At 39.3% G+C, this 16,998-nt stretch overlaps 2 protein-coding genes across 3 annotated transcripts; both read left to right on the forward strand.

Moving 5' to 3' along the window:
- The first annotated feature begins 3,070 nt into the window (after positions 1 to 3,070).
- Positions 3,071 to 14,428, forward strand: tppp2 (tubulin polymerization-promoting protein family member 2). 2 transcript variants are annotated; one of them, XM_067408298.1, is made up of 4 exons: positions 3,071 to 3,168; positions 12,704 to 12,910; positions 13,008 to 13,161; positions 13,253 to 14,428. In XM_067408298.1, exons 2-4 carry the CDS (start codon positions 12,714 to 12,716, stop codon positions 13,445 to 13,447), a joined length of 546 nt encoding a protein of 181 aa, XP_067264399.1. In that variant the 5' UTR covers positions 3,071 to 3,168; positions 12,704 to 12,713; the 3' UTR covers positions 13,448 to 14,428. The 2 variants fall into 2 exon arrangements, with proteins under 2 accessions (XP_067264399.1, XP_067264400.1); XM_067408299.1 differs by lacking the exon at positions 3,071 to 3,168 and adding an exon at positions 3,279 to 3,368.
- A 530-nt stretch (positions 14,429 to 14,958) lies between these two features.
- On the forward strand, positions 14,959 to 16,912 carry LOC137034989 (cerebellin-1). The gene is made up of 4 exons (XM_067408233.1): positions 14,959 to 14,965; positions 15,670 to 15,774; positions 15,888 to 16,028; positions 16,312 to 16,912. The coding sequence occupies exons 1-4, from the start codon at positions 14,959 to 14,961 to the stop codon at positions 16,737 to 16,739; spliced, it is 681 nt and encodes a 226-aa protein (XP_067264334.1). The 3' UTR covers positions 16,740 to 16,912.
- The last annotated feature ends 86 nt before the right edge of the window (positions 16,913 to 16,998 follow it).

Consider the following 16,998-nt stretch of genomic DNA (forward strand, 5'->3'; position numbering starts at 1 on the left):
AATCCACTCTGTTTGTGTCTAATAAACCACCTTAACTTTTACCTGCTGTCTCCGTCTGGCTATATTGTAACATTACGACAGTCTTCCTGGTCTGATGTAGAACCTGGAAGTGCTGAATGTAAACAGGAGAATGACACAGAAGAGAAGAAATTGTTGAATTAAGTTATTTTTGTTTTTTGCGCACAAAAAAAGTATTCTCATCACTTGGTTGTGGTTGAACCACTGTAGTCACGTGGACTATTTTAACAATGTCTTTACTACCTTTCTGGGCCTTGAAAGTGATAATTAAATTGTCTATGGAGGAGTCAGAAAGCTCTCGGATTTCATCAAAAATATCTTGATTTGGGTTCAGAAGATGAACAAAGGTCTTACGGGTTTAGAACAACATGAGGGTCAGTAGTTAAAGAGAATTTTCATTTTTTGGTGAACAAACCCTTTAAAGGGATCAAGAAGATGCATACCAATTTTCTTGGATCACCTCAGGATCACACTATTGCAGAGTTATAGTGTTTTTCAGTTGTAGCGCCCCTATTAGTGTTTTTTTTTTTTTTTTTAATCTTTGTGTGTGTCCTCAAAATCCTGTTGTCTGTTTCAAATTTGGTTTATCTAAAAACAAATACAATAGGGTTCTAGCACTTTGTGCTTGGACCCCTAATAATAATAACAATGTTTTTGTACTGTTGTTAAAGGGATAGTTCACCCAAAAATGAAAATTTGATGTTTATCTGCTTACCCCCAGTGCATCCAAGATGTAGCTGACTTTTTTTCTTCAGTCGAACGCAAATTATGATTTTTAACTGCAACCGCTGCCGTCTGTCACTCAAATAATAGCAGTAGATGGGAACTTCAACTATAACAGTAAATAAAACTTGCTTAGACAAATCAAAATTAAAACCTGCGGCTCGTGACGACACATTAATGTCCTAAGACACGAAACGATCGGTTTGTGTGAGAAACCGAACAGTATTTATATAATTTTTACCTCTAATACACCACTATGTCCAACATCGTTCAGCTTCCTGTTAGGGAGGTCAAAAAACGCGTTCTGAAGACGGAAGTGATGTCTCGCCCATATACTTCAATGAGCGCGAGACATCACTTCCGTTGTCAGAGCACGATCTGACCTCACTAACCGGAAGCTGAACGGAGTTGGACATAGTGGTGTATTAGAGGTAAAAAATTATATAAATACTGTTTGGTTTCTCGCACAAACTGATCATTTCGTGTCTTAGGACATCAATGTGTCGTCACGAGCCGCAGGGTTTAATTTGGATTTATCTATGGAAGTTTTTTCGACTCTTATTGTTCAAGTTCCCAATCACTGCTATTATTTGACTGACAGACGGCAGCGGTTGCAGTTACAAATCATAATTTGCGTTCGACTGAAGAAAAAAAGTCATTTACATCTTGGATGCCCTGGTGGTAAGCAGATAAACATCAAATTTTCATTTTTGGGTGAACTATCCCTTTAAAATAACTGGAAGTGGATGATACCGGAAGCCTTGCACAATAAAGTTAAAAATAACGTGGATATATTAGGCCTACTAATAATCCGTGTCCCTGAGCATTCACAATGGTGTCCATGCAGGTCCAGGGAGGGAATGGTAAATGATGCTGAGCCGCCATCTGGATGAGCTGCCAGACCTGCACTTCACAGAAAAGACACACATTCTTTGCACACATTAACATCCCCTTATATAATTTGAGCATTGTTTATGTAGCAGCCCATGTGCATCCTTTCATTATCACAGTATCCGTCTTCTTGAATATGCTGCAGCTATACATACATAATGCTTTTTTTCTTCTTTTTTCACAGGGAATATGTCCAGTACCTTGTTGAATCCATGTCACCAATAATTAAGCTATTTTGGGGTCAACGCCCTACCCAGTTTTAGAAATGTGTACCTAATAAAGTCAAAATTGCATGTGTATGTAATATCTGTTAGTAAATTGATACATTTAGTTTTAGTGAGTACTCTTATATTCATGTTTTCAATATGCAACAGTTCTTTACTATGCACAGACATTTCTTGATGTTTTTAGAGAAAGTATGTGGGTAGACATTTCTAAAGCTTCTTGCACCTTGGTTATCTATAGCTTGAACAAATAATACTGTAACCTATGACCTGAATGGATGTTTTTAATAATTCTGACCCTCAGGCTTCTTCAGATTGTCTTTGCTGCCATTGGATGTAATATGCTAGCAGTTCTTCTGGCATGCTGTAGAGGGAGCTCTTGCAGTTCTTGCAAAGCAAGGTTATGTTATGTTTGTTTATAATTCAGCAAGGTCTTTTTCCAGTACTGGTTTTAAACTGTTCCACTGCAGAAGAAATATATTTATTCAGATACAAATATATTAATAAATAAATAAATAAACAAACCATTTATACTATGGTTAAATGTCAGAGGAAATACTGGAAATGCTCATTCTCAATCTCTGTTAATGCATTTTAGTTATTTTGTACTTTTATTAGCTCATTATTTTTCACTTGTTTCCTTAACAATAACACAGCGTGAGTTACAAATTACAGGCTATGAGGTTAACTGTAATGAATCTTCATCTCTCCAAACAGGGAGCATATTGTATATACAAGACCAAACAAACTAATGAGCTAATTAACGAACAACAGGCGAACTAAAACTGACACTGACTAGAAACTAGGACACACTGGTAAGCAGGGATGAACACAATGAAACATATCATACATGTTACACACATTTACATTAACTGGAATATATGACCTAATTTCAGAATTTTCTCGTGCATGTACACAGTCTTGTTCCTCTAGTTGTGTTGTCAGAAATGATGAGTTGCTGTAAGTGGGTCTCCATCTGTGGCTGTGTTGTCAGTAAGCTGCTCAGAGCCATTAGACAGAGATGCACTGAAGCCATTAGAGCAAATAACATTTAGAGCATCACAGTCCAACAACATGTGTGCATGTGTGTGGGTTCACTGTGTAACATCTGAATGCTGCTCCACTGAGACTGATGGGAAAGGGTGTGGCAGCAGAGAGAGACAAAAACAAAGACAGAAGGAGGAGAGAAGGAGGAGGGACAGAAGGTTGAAAGTGAAGGAGTACTTAGCTGAGTAAAAAAAAAAAGAGGACAAATATGAAGAAAATTTAAATAGCGGGAAGACAAGAGGACATGTGGCAGAAAGAGAGAAGAGTGAGTGAAGTCATCATTTGTGCTGGGCTGTGCTCTCTCCTCCCCTCTGTCTTGCGTCATTGTACACACACACACACACACACACACACACACACACTTAGAACGGGCAGAGAGGAAGACAGAGAAACACACACCCACATTCAGCATCCTTTCAGTAGCAGCTTAGCATCAGTATCTAAGATTGTCCACCTCACTGTCAGGTAGGCTGAATCTCTCCTTCTCTTTCATTCTCAATAACACACACCCATCCGGAAGCTTTTGTGTTATATATACAAGGCCAAACAAGCCCAGCAGGGATTTATGCTTGAGACATAGTTAGCTTGTTTTAATAGTACAGTTTTCAGATAATACAGAGCATCTGATTATGTATTGTGAACATACAGAATAAAAGGAAAATAGGCTGCATTACTGGTTTACCAGAACCTTTTAATTTCTCATAATGCAAGAGTTTCATGCATTTTTTGAGTAATTTTTGAGTGATGTAATGTATTTTTACTTTATTATTCTGTAGGTCTATAAAGGTAAATGCAGATGCAAATTTATGACTCTTTTACGGATTATATAATGTTTTTACGAATCAAAATACCCAATATTAGAGAGAGAGAGAGAGAGAGAGAGAGAGAGAGAGAGAGAGAGAGAGAGAGAGAGAGAGAGAGAGAGAGAGAGAGAGAGAGAGAGAGAGAGGTTTTGAGGTTTAAAGCACTTTATTTTTCCATTACACCTTACATCACATTACTGAAAAAAGAAAAAAATTCCTAAAAATTCACAACAAGCTGATCATCCTGAACTGTACATAGCACCTCATTAAAACACCAAACATCGCAAAACCACACCAAATTATTAGTAAGTTTGTAATATGCAAATTCAAGTTTCAGCCTTCCTTGCACCAGATGCCGAAACATCATCTCAGGATCTATTGTAGAGAGTTGCAAACCTTTGTTTTTTCTGGTTTTCCAGATTGCCAGTTTGGCAGTTCCTATCAAATAATTTAGTAAAACCATTTTCCTTCTCATTAAAAAACTGTATTTCAGACCCCCAATAAAAACTACTTCAGAAAAATCCTCATTGAATCTTCTAAAACAAATCTCAAGCAAATTAAAAAGACCTTGTAATCTGTTACACTTTAAAAACAAATGCTCCAGGTTTTCCTCAATCCCACAGAACCGACATTCCCCCCCCACTGCTGGATTGAGGTGCGCCACATGCCGGTCCGTAGCGATGGCCCCGTGGATGATCCTCCACTGGAGGTCTGCCGTTCTCTTCTCCACCGGGGGTTTGTACAGCGTCCTCCACCTGTCCCGCACCAGGAAGTCTGGCTGTAGCAGTTCAGGCCATTTAGATGCTTTTATTCCTTTTAGTGATTCCTGGTGTGTCATTTTCACTGAAGTGCAATATAAGGCTTTCTTAGACGCATCTTTAAAAAGATCAAGCTGGGGGGTCGTGAAAGATAAAATCGAGTCCGCAATTTCACCATCTTCCTCATTTATGATAGGTGAGATCTTAATGTCTGGGAAGTCTTGGTTATTTCTCATGTCCAGTGTTTGTCTCCGTGCAATCCAAGACCTGCAGCCACTTGGTAGCGCATTGGAGATCTCTTCTTTCAGTTTAAAAACAAGACGCAAGGACCTTAAACCCGTCAACTCTTGGAGTTCTTCAGTAGATTTCCAGCCCCTCTCATCAAGAAGATGTCCAAGTTTGTAGATGCCATTCCTTATTAAGCCTCTCCGCACAGTCACGGAGGAGAGCAATCGGGTCTGGATCAACGGATTAAAAAACAACGGTTCCTCTGGAGTCCAGTGTTCTTGCTCATCTATGTCTCGTTTCACTTTAAAAACAGTTCTCCATGTCTGCAGCATAAACTTATAAAACGGTGGAAGCTCTGACAGGCTTATTTCCTCTAATTTCATTAAAAACAAATGTTTGTCTAGACCAAGTCCTCCTGCCTGCTTCAGCAAAGCACTTGCTGTTTTGGCCCATGTCACATCTTTATAAAGAAGTCTCTGCACAGACTGTAATCTGAAGGCTCGGATCCGACTCCTCAAATCCACCAAGCCTTGCCCACCCTCCTGGACTGGAATATACAGGGCAGCTGCACGGATCCAGTGCTGTCCACTCCAGAAGAAGTTGACCAGTGTCCTTTGAATGTTTAAAATGAGTTCTTCAGGTGGCTCCATGACTGCAGTCCTGTGCCACAGCATCGATGCAGCGAGGTTGTTGATCACCAGGACTCTCCCCCTGTAAGACAGTTGTGGCAACAGCCACTTCCACTTTGTCAGTTTGGCAGACACCTTTTCCAGCAGACCCTCCCAATTTTTCTTCTGAAACTGTTCATTACCTAAAAAAACACCTAAAACTTTAAACCCATCTTGTCTCCAGCGTAACACACCCGGGAGTTGAGGAAAACCTGTGCCTTCCCACCCACCAACAATAAAACCTTCACTTTTGGACCAATTGACTCTTGCAGAGGAAGCTCTTTCATACAAACCAAGAGTTTGATTTAAAATTGTGATGTCATCCTGATTTGAAATAAAAACAGTAATGTCATCTGCATATGCTGATAAAAATAACTTAAAATTGTCCTGTGAATTAGGAATTGCTATTCCATTAAGATTCTTCCTCAACCTGCACAACAAAGGTTCTATGACCAGGTTGTATAGTTGTCCAGACAGTGGACATCCCTGCCGGATGCCTCTGGACACCAGGATCGGCTCACTCAAACCACCTCCTGCTTTCACCAGCACAGACACATTAAAATACAGCAAATTAATGTAAGATATAAAACTGTCACCAAATCCAAAACACTTTAAAACCTTAAAAAGATATTCATGATCAACTCGATCAAAAGCTTTTTCTTGATCTAACGATAAAAACCCAAGATTTCCATGATAAAACTGATTAATGTCGATCATGTCTCTTAATAAAAACAGGTTGTCCGTAATTGATCTTTCAGGAATGCAGTATGACTGGTCCTTGTGAATCAACTGGTCTAAAACATTTTTCAGCCTGTTTGATAAGCATTTGGAGAATATTTTGTAGTCCGAACACAGTAAGGATACAGGTCTCCAGTTCTTTAAAAATCCCAAGTCCCCCTTCTTTGGAAGGAGAGACAGGACGGCTCGTCGACAGCTTGTGGGAAGTGTTTTGTTCTTGATGCAGTCCAACAATACTTCATAAAAATCTGGTCCTATTATATCCCAGAATTGCTGATAAAAATCCACAGATAAGCCATCAATCCCTGGAGAACGGCCAGTGTGTAGCTGATGCACTGCTTCCGTGAGTTCTTTAAAAGAGATTAAAGTGTCCAGTGCCTCTTTCTGCTGGTGCTCGAGCTGAGGCAGTTCCTCCAGCAGATCCTCAACGCTTGCAGCATCACAGCTCTCAGCGCTGAACAGCTGCTTATAGAAGTCTCTCGCTAGCTTCCTCATTTCAGCTGGATTTGAAGTCACCGATCCATCTTGCCGACGGAGATGACACATTTGCTTCTGATGGACACTTTTTCTCTCTAAATTAAAAAGAAAGCACTTGGAGCGTCCATGTCCTTGACAGAGCAGAATCTGGCTCTTATCAACGCTCCCTTTGCCTGCTCCTGCAAATAAGAGTTCAGTTCTTGTTTTTTCTTTTTTAAAACATCGCAATGCACAGCTTCACTACTGGATACAAGATTTCTTTCCATCGACTCAATGTCCTTCTGTAAAGTCCTTACTGTGTTTTTCACTATAGTTGATGTTTGGGAAGCATAATTCTGACAGAAAAGTCTTATGTTCACCTTTCCCACATCCCACCACTGACACAGACTTTCAAATGAAGACTTTTTCAACTTCCAGTTGCTCCAAAACACTTTAAAACTTTCACAAAATAAAACATCATTTAAAAACTTAACATTTAAAAGCCAGTAATAATTACACTTTTGTGTCTTCTTTATGTTTAAAACCAAAGTAATCATGTGGTGATCTGAAAAACCATTGGGAGAAATAGAAGCATCAATAACTCTATTACTCCACATTTCGTTCAAATAAAACCGGTCTAATCTTGCTCCAGAGACTCTATCATCACACACTTTCAGCCATGTGTATTGTCTCACACCCGTGTTTCTTGTTCTCCACACATCTATTAGCTGAAATTCATGAATAAAACTTAACAGGGTAGCAGCAGATTGACTGTGAGGCTCTTCACCATTTCGGTCTACAATAAAATCAGTTGTGCAATTCCAATCACCACCAATTACCAGACACACACTCTCATCATACTTCTGGACAGCATCTCTTAATTTCCTAAACAGATCCTTGCGTTCTGGACCGTTATTGGGAGCATATATATTTACCAGCACAAACACAGTTTCTTCATATTCAATTTCTGTTAGTAACAATCTGCCTTCAACAATCTTGTCTATATTTAAAATGTTGATATTCATGTTGGAAGAGAATAAAATGGCAACTCCTGCACTGTTGTTTGTGCCATGGCTTAAAACAAACTTGCCTTCCCACCACATTCCCCACTCAATTTCATTGTCCTTGTTAGTGTGGGTTTCTTGTAAAAAAGAAACGTTAACCTTTTTAATTTTAATAAACTCAGAAACCATTCCTAGTTTTCCCCGGTCTCGTCCACCGTTTATATTTAGAGATCCCACCCTTAAAACATCCATGTAGGAATATAAAAATAAAGAGGACAGAGACAGAAAGAGACAGTAAAAAGTAAAGTTCACCACGTGATGTTTAAACATTTTGGTGTCTTTGGGAAACAACTTTATCTTTTCTCAATTTTGTTACCATTTTCTTCAGTCTAAACCTCTTTTTCTTGTCTAAAGCCTCATAACTAACCGTTCTCTGAAATAACAGTACCGACGCTATGAACTTCTCAGGGTCTGGGAAAAAATCAGTGACATCGAAAGCCTTGCCAAAAGTCATGTCTAGAAAATCATTTATTTCTTTTAGAGTGTACACGTCCCTTTCTATCTGCGAGCCCACATCAGAAACCTCAGAAAAAGTATCATCATCTTTCATTTCTGTCTCACAGTTTTCTTGACTCTTTGATAGATCAACACTTTCCATTTTAGTATCTCCACGTTCACTCACATCGTTTTTCGTTACACTGTTTTCACCTGCTTCTGGTTCAGCACCAGCTTCCTCAGTATGACTGTCATTAATTACGCTTTCTGCCTGTTTTCCACTGTGATCCTCCCGCTCCTCCACAGCTGAAGGCAGCGCGCTCTCTATCGCGTTCTCCCCGCCGCCCGCGGCACTCGGCCCGGCGTTCTCTGACGCGTTCTCCCCAACGCCCGCGGCACTCGGCCCGGTGTTCTCTGACGCGTTCTCCCCAACGCCCGCGGCACTCGGCCCGGCGTTCTCTGACGCGTTCTCCCCAACGCCCGCGGCACTCGGCCCGGCGTTCTCGGACGCGTTCTCCCCGCTAACACCAACCTTATGTGGGCACATTAATCGCTTATGGCTAACATCCCCACATACAAAACACTTCATACTCCCTGTGTTGGCATAAATCATGTAAGCCTTCCCCTCATGCATCACCCTAAACGACACGTCAATACTCGGCTCGTTTAGGAACATGAACACTTGTCTTCTGAAAGACATTACATGTTTTAACGACTCATTCTTACAGCCGAGTGGAAGCGCTTTCATTGCACTAGCGAATTTCCCGTAGCGCGAAAGTCCACGCTCAATCTCCTCGTTGGGAATGAATGGAGGCACGTTTGACACGGTTACTTTTGTGGTTGGAGCAACAAGCGGTGAAACAATAATAAATTCTCCACTTACCACAATCCCGTTTGTAATCAACCGGCCTACGTGCACCTCCTCCTTCACAAACACCACCACCGCTTTATTCATACGAGACGCAGATGTAATATTCTCATATCCAATCTCCTCTCCTACCGCGACCAACACATCCTCCACCGCCACACCTGACGCAGGAACACACCTGACGCCATGACGGAGGGACACAGGTGGCGTCACCCTCATGGAGAGGGACGCCATCCCGATCCCAAACAAAACACAAATACCCTCAAAAATAAACTATAATCTCCTTTACAAAAAAATAATTTAGTTTTAGTAGAAAAACGAAAGAATAGTAATAGAAAAAACCAAAAAGTCGCCCTCTCCACGTGGGAACCCTCGGACACCCAACCCTCTCAGACTCAGAAAGAGAGAGAGAGAGAGAGGGAGAGAGAGAGAGAGAGAGAGAGCAAAGAAAGCTGAAGCTAATTTAGTAAAGTGGACTTCATTAAATTACGGCTTTTAGTGTGAGTAATATACATTTGTGTGTGTGTGTGTGTGTGTCTGTTCCTGGTAAACCCTACTTTTTCCCCACAAAGATATCAATATATAAAATACTTGTCCTTGTGGGGATATTTTTTCATCATTGATGATGTTTTTTGAAAACTTAAAACTGCAAAGTTTTCTATGATGGGTAGGTATAGGGTTAGGGGATATAATATACAGTAATATACATAAACATTATGTCTATGAAATGTGTCCCCATAAAACAGTGGTGTGCACACACCTTCACGAGGGCAGGAGAAATGGGAACGTGGGGGCACCGCGATGCGACCGCAAAGGGCACTTTCACTTTCATAATCAAAGATCAGAATGTGGACCAAGAGAGTAAAGAGAGGACATTCACTTTCTGAGACCTTTAAAGGCCTGTATGAGGGTCAAGACTTGGTTTTAGGGATAAGGTTTTGGGTAAAGGGTAGGTTAGGTACTTAGTTGTGTTATCTGAAGCCTTTGTGATGATTTTTTTAAAACACTTCACTCAAAAAATTAATGATATTAGATTCTCTATTGTTCACTCTCAATTGCAACTGCCTTGCCCTATGAGTTGTCTGTATAACTTACAACCTGTTTCTCCAATACAGTAAGCAGATATAATCTCTACAATGAAGTGTTCTGGTTCCAAGTTAGATATTATCCCCGTTTGACTTTTTAAAGATGTTTTTTCTACTATTAGTCCTATGGTAACAGCTATAGTTAACAGTTCTTTAGCCAAAGGTGTTGTTCCAGCTAGTTTTAAGCATGCAATTGTGCAACCTCTGTTGAAAAAACCTCAGCTTGATCCAGAAATGTCCAGTAATCAACCTCTCTAAACTGCCTTTCATCTCTAAGCTTTTGGAGAAAGTAGTGTTTTCACAGCTTCAGTCTTATTTGGATTCTTTTAATATTTTGGACATGTTCCAATCTGGTTTTAGATCATTACATAGCACTCAGCTCTATTGAGGGTCACAAATGATATCCTGCTTGCACTGGATTCAGGCTCTTGCATTGTGCTGGTTTTGTTTGCTGCACCTGAGTGCAGCATTTGATACCATTGACCATAGCATTCAGAATGCATGGTAGGTGTCAAAGGCACTGTATTGCAATGGTTTGCTTCTTACCTCGAGAATAGGACTTTTTCTGTAAATTTAGGGAATTTCTCCTCCTCATCTGCACCTGTTTTGTGTGGTGTGTTGTGTGGTCTTTATATGCTTCCCTTGGCCCTCATTTTTCAGAAATACAACATTTCATATCACTGTTATGCAGACGACTCCCAGTTTTACCTTCCAGTAAGGCCTGACACCACTGGTTCATCTGATGTGCTATTAAAATGTGTAAATGATATCAATATGGCAAACAATTTTTTGCACCTAAATGAGGATAAAACAGAGGTTTTAATTCTAGGTTGTCCTGCAAACTCCTCTCCTGCTCTGGAAGCCCAGTTAGGTCTCCAAACCATGGAGTGTTCTTTGACTCTTCACTATTTTTTGATAAACAAATTAGTGCTGTTATTAGAGTTATTATACAAGTTTTTTCCATTTAAGATCAATTGCAAAGTTGAAGCATCTTCTTTCAAGCACAGATTTAGAAGTTGTGATTCGTGCTCTTGTAACATCACGTTTAGATTATTGCAACTCTCTTTATTCTGGTCTCCCTCAGTCTTCATTATCACGTTTGCAAGTTGTTCAAAATGCAGCCACAAGACTTCTGACTGGGTCTAAAAAGAGGGACCACATCTCACCCATTTTAGCATCCCTTCACTGGATTCTCATTAAATTTAGAGTTGGTTTTAAGATCCTTATGTTTGTTTACAAGGCATTGTCTGGCCGTACACCAAGATATATAAGTGATCTTCTTGTACCATACTGTCCCGCTACTCACTTGCTCTTAACTGTGCCTCAGTGTGTGTGTGTGTGTGTGGAGTAAATGAGATAAAGTAGTACAGCCTTTCTGTCATTAATTACTCACCCTCATGTCGTTCCAATCCTGTAAGACCTTCGTTCTTCTTCAGAACACAAATTAAGATATTTTTGATGAAATTCGAGATGTATATGACTCGTAGACAGCAATTTAACCAGCACACATCAGAACACCGGCTCATTATTGTCTGGCTCCTGCGTCAGTATCACACGCATGTGTCGTGCTCTTCACGTGACCAACATCGGCCAATAATGAGCTGGTGTTCTGATGTAGAACCTGGAAGCACTGAAGGTAAGCGGCGTATGAAAATGACACAGACGAGAAGAAATTGTTTTGTTTTTGCACACAAAGTATTCTCGTCGCTTCATAACATTAAGGTTGAACCACTGTAGTCACATTGACTATTTTAACTATGCCTTTACTACCTTTCTGGACCTTGAAAGTGGTGGTTAAATTGTTGTCTATAGACAAGTCATATACCTCTCAGATTTCATAAAAAATATCTTAATTTGTGTTCAGAAGATGAACAAAGTACTTTCGCATGTGGAACGACATGAGGGTAAATAATTAATGATAAAAATTTCATTTTTGGATGAACTAACCCTTTAAGATGTTAAATTCATTAAAGCTGCAGTCCGCAACTTTTTTGGTGTTAAAAATTTACAAAAATGATATAATGAGAATATACAACATGAATCCATTTTCCAAACCGTGTGTTTGTCTTTTCCTGAATCATTACGGTACACTTATAATAAGTGTTTATATTCGGACTATTTCAGACCAGACTGGTAGGACTCGCCGCAGAGTATCACAGTAACTGCGTGACTCACCATAGACATACACAGAGAAAAGTAGCTCCGGCTAGAATGTTCCTCCGCAAGACGCGTGCAGTTCTGTTTATTGACCGCTAGAGGGCCTTTTCGCTATCTTTTTGCTACAGTATCTAATCCCTCACATAACAAAATGCTAAGGATATGTATACTGATAAGATGAACAGTTGTTTATAGATGTTACCATATCATATATTTCAGTACAGCTGGAATGCTGTATTGACCAGTGTTGTTATTATTTTTTAAACTGAAATGAAGCTGAAATAAAATTAAAATATAAATAGTACATGAAAACCTTAAACTTAAAAAAAGCCAATTAAAGATATTAGTAAAGATATATTAGTATATAATAATAAATAATTCCAAGTAACAATAATAGTGTAAAAGTAATTATAACAGTAGGCTATATAAAGATAAATCTTGACCAATCAAAAGCCAAGACTGGAAAGATCAGTTGCAATAAAACATCATAATACTACATAAAAAACCCTCAAAACATCTTTCATTTTTCTCTCATGCTAGATCTGACAGCATGGCTGAGGGTTCAGGTGAGGTGTCCCTGGCAGAGCTGGAGACAGCATTTCGTAAATTTGCAGTTTATGGAGACACCAAAGCAACAGGGAATGAGATGAATGGGAAAAACTTTGTTAAGCTGTGTAAGGACTGCAAGGTCATTGATGGGAAAAATGTCACCAGCACGGATGTGGACATCGTCTTCAGCAAAGTCAAGTACGATTATTTGCAAACAGTTTTATATAGAATCCTGTGCATTACAATGGACGTGTGCATGACTGGGCCTAACTTTGTGTCTGCTCATGTGTCTTAGGGTTAAATCAGCACGTGTCATCACATTTGAGCAGTTCACTCAAGCCATGGCCGAGTTGGCTACAAAACGTTTTAAAGGGAAGAGCCAGGAAGAGGCAGTGCAGCTTCTCTACGGTCTCATTGCCGGCAAAGAACCTGCCAACTTTGGTGTCACTGTGAGTATACCAGCCAATCAAAACAGTCTGTTTTCATAGATTAAGCAATAACCGTGTACAATAACCATGCATAATCTGTTTCTCTCCACAGAAAGTGGCAAAAGCCTCTGCTGTGGACAGGCTAACAGACAGCAGTAAGTTCACCGGTTCTCATAAGGAGCGTTTTGATGCGTCTGGAAAAGGAAAAGGCCGTGTTGGGAGGGAAGACATCCCTGACACCAGTGGATACGTCTCGACATACAAAGGCCAAGGCACCTATGACAGCAAAATAAAAGAGGACAAATGAGAGAGGAAAGGACGAATAATATGCATGACATAATGTGTATGTCTGAAGTCTTCCTGGTTTTATTTCAGCAGTCATGGCTTGCCTGCAAAAACAAACCCCTGGCTAAAACTTTGCACGGATACCTGTGTCTTTATGACTTTTATATCAGTGAGTACTTCAAAATTAATAGTGTGCTGCCGTTATAAATCATAAATACCCTTTGGTGATGCTTGTGTTTGTTTTGAGACCGGTTCTTCTTACCACCATAGCAACCTGTCTCTCAGTTCCTGCTAACAACCCAGATAACATTGATTTCAATCCCAGTGAAAACATAAAATAAATACCCTGAATGCTTCAGACAAAAGCGTTTGCCAAATGCGTACATGAGTGAAACATTCAACACATAAAGCAGCACTCCTTTTTAAAATAAGCAACAGATTGGAGTTGACATGTGAAGTCATACAACAATCTATCATCATCTTACTGAGTTTTCCATGTGGTGAAAAGCACTGTCTCTGACTGACTTGCCTTTCATAAATTAACATCATTTAAGTCTAAGACTAAATAAAACCAAATAAAAACAGCTGAAGGGATAATTCTGTAATCATTTAGAAGAAAGAAAGTCTGTAATACTTTTACAGTGTACTTTTTGTTCATTACATGTAGTTAGTAATAACTATAAATTATGCATAATTACATAATAAACCAAATCCCAAACCTAACCCTAGGCCTATAGTCTGTACATGTTGTTAATTAATATTACAAAGTACTTACAGTATATCTATAATTACACTACAACAAGGACACCTTAAAATAAAGTGTAACCTGAAAGTCTTACAGGTTTGATGAGTAAATGATGGCAAATTTTTCATTTTTTGGTTGAACTATACCATTAAGTGCTACTGTCTTTCTGCTGGGGTTAATATGTTTGCTGGATAAATGAGCTTTATGGTGTGTTTTAGCTTTGTTGCACTGAGATCTCTATCAGACTGTAAACACTAAACTGAGTCGACGCAAATAAAGTCAAATAAAGAAATGCCACGTGGGAATACTTGACTTAAATTACAACACATTATTGTGATGTTTTGCATCATTTCTGACAGTCTTGTGTTGTATTGTAGACAGAGGTGTGGTGCGTTCCTTTGAAAAGTTGTTCTGGGGCTTAATTCAATAAGAAACAGAGATCCTTTCCTGGGAAAGAGCCTGTTTGATTGCTCAGAAAAGATAGCAGTTTGCGGTCAGTTTCATCATATTTCATGGCTTTGATACATGGCATTGTGTTGTATTGTGTGGTGTTATAGTTTAAAACTCTCTGACTTGCACTGAAATACAAAACCCCACTGTTACACAGACTGATTTCCCCCTTGTTGAATTTTTTTTTTTTTTTAATTCATATTGCCACACATACACCTGAATCTCCCTCCTTGAATACAGAAGGAGGAGTGCTGTCAGGATATAAAGCTGAACACAACACAGACTCTGATTTTCACTTGCTCCCACTGAGACTCAGAAGGCAGAAACAGCTGTGAGACATGAAAGGTGAGAGAAAAAAAAAATACAAAAAAATCACTTTCTGTACAGAAATAATTATTCGGACAGTGCCTAACCTAACTAAATTGGCAAATCATAGGACCTGATAAACATTCAGGGACAAAATACCATTCAGATTTTGCTTGTGTGTCTTATAATTAATATAGTTTTGAATAATATAATATTTATTTTGGTAATATTTTATATAAAATGTTATTTTACAATTAATTCTGAAACTCGTCTATTGGAAACTCACAGATACTTCAGAAATTATTAATTAAAAAAAAAACAGTTTTAACAAAATAAACATCAGGAAACCATCAAGAATGATTTTAAACACTAATAAACGCATCTAAAATTAAAAGGCAGAAGCATAATATTGTTGTTTCAATTTGTTTATATTGTGCTGGAATCTGCAGACTTCTCAGATTCTGGTAGGAAAAAATATGTGGAATTCTAATGGAATCAATTTTCGCAAAATGTGTTTAATGGAACTGAAATGACTGCACTCTTATTGGTAGCTGAAAGAATGATTAAATTATGCTCAAGAGGAAGTCTGCAGATGTAGTTTCCAAGTGACAGATGTGTCTAATAGTTCTGTTTTCATGAGGTCTGAGGCTTAAACTAAACTGACTCGGAGCCATACAGAATGTATAATGGAATCATCACAGTTATGACAGCATGCAATTACCCTTTGTGAAAACTTTAATCAGGAAAAGGTGTTGTGCTGTTCTTTGTGTTGCCGCTGGTGCTCGGCCAGCAAAGGACCTTCAACTGGGACACGCCAGGACAAACCCTCCCCCCAGATCCCATCAACCGTAAGAATCCTCGCAAGTCTCCTTGAAAGTCTTTATAATACTGTAATAATGTGTAAATTAACAGCAGAGACAGATACCTTTAGCGACTAATATCTTTATTCCTCTCTACCTAGCGTGCCTGACTGACCAGGACTCATGTGGTTGTTGTGTGATGCAGAGGAAAAAATGGCAGTTAGAAGGATATTTAAACTCTAGTATGAATTCACTGGAGGATTCGCTGGCCAGAGCACAAAACACACTGAGAAACATAAGAGGTACACACACACACACACACACTGCTATCTTTGAGCACAGACACCATCTTAAGCTCAACGGACTCCATGGATCTTTAGTTTTTTTTAAAAAACATATTAAAATGTAGAGAGCAGATATTTTATTTAACTAGGGCAAAATAAAATTGGCAGACTTATTTGATGCACAAACTGACTAGTCTTCTTAAAAGAAAACAATATATTGGTTAGAAATAACTGCATCTGATCCTTATTTTGTGTTTATATTTTTACATGTGTGTCATACATGTTCTTTGTTACTCTTTAGAGAATCGAGTGGCATTTTCTGTCGCTCTAACTGACAGGAGACGTTGTGTTGGTCCAGCGAGGACGGCGATAAATGTCGTCTATCAGAGCATCTTTATCAACATTGGAGAGGCCTATAACTCATCCACTGGTGTGTTCACGGTTCCACGGTCAGGCGTGTATAACCTGGCATTTACCGTGTTCAGCGACGCAGGCTCACCCGGTGCACTGCTCTCCGTCTGTGCCAGTATCAGGAGGAATGGTGTGGCTCTAGCAGCACTTAGGGAGGTGTATGCTCAAGACCAGGAGGACCAGGCCACAGCGGTCTTACTTGCGCAGCTCGGCGTAGGAGACCGTATTACCATCAGTCTCCAACCTGGCTGCTGGCTCTGTGACGATCAGAATCATTATAACACATTCAGTGGATTTCTGCTGTATGCTACAGAGTGAAGCACACAAACATAGACTATGAAACCTATATTAGTGAGGAGCTTTCATAGATGCAATGGTTTTCATACTAGGATCATTTATCCAAAACCTAAATATCACACAAACCTGTTGACGCTATTAAATTTGAAGTAAAACTTGAAAATTTAGTTTCAGTTTGTGAGGATCACTTTTTTTTAAAGTTGACTTTAAATGTCATCACTTTTCAGCATATTTCAATATACTTGTAAGGGTAGTTTTCAACTATTTGACATACTCTCTC

This window comes from Chanodichthys erythropterus, chromosome 13, assembly GCF_024489055.1.
Source record: "Chanodichthys erythropterus isolate Z2021 chromosome 13, ASM2448905v1, whole genome shotgun sequence".
Taxonomy (NCBI): domain Eukaryota; kingdom Metazoa; phylum Chordata; class Actinopteri; order Cypriniformes; family Xenocyprididae; genus Chanodichthys; species Chanodichthys erythropterus.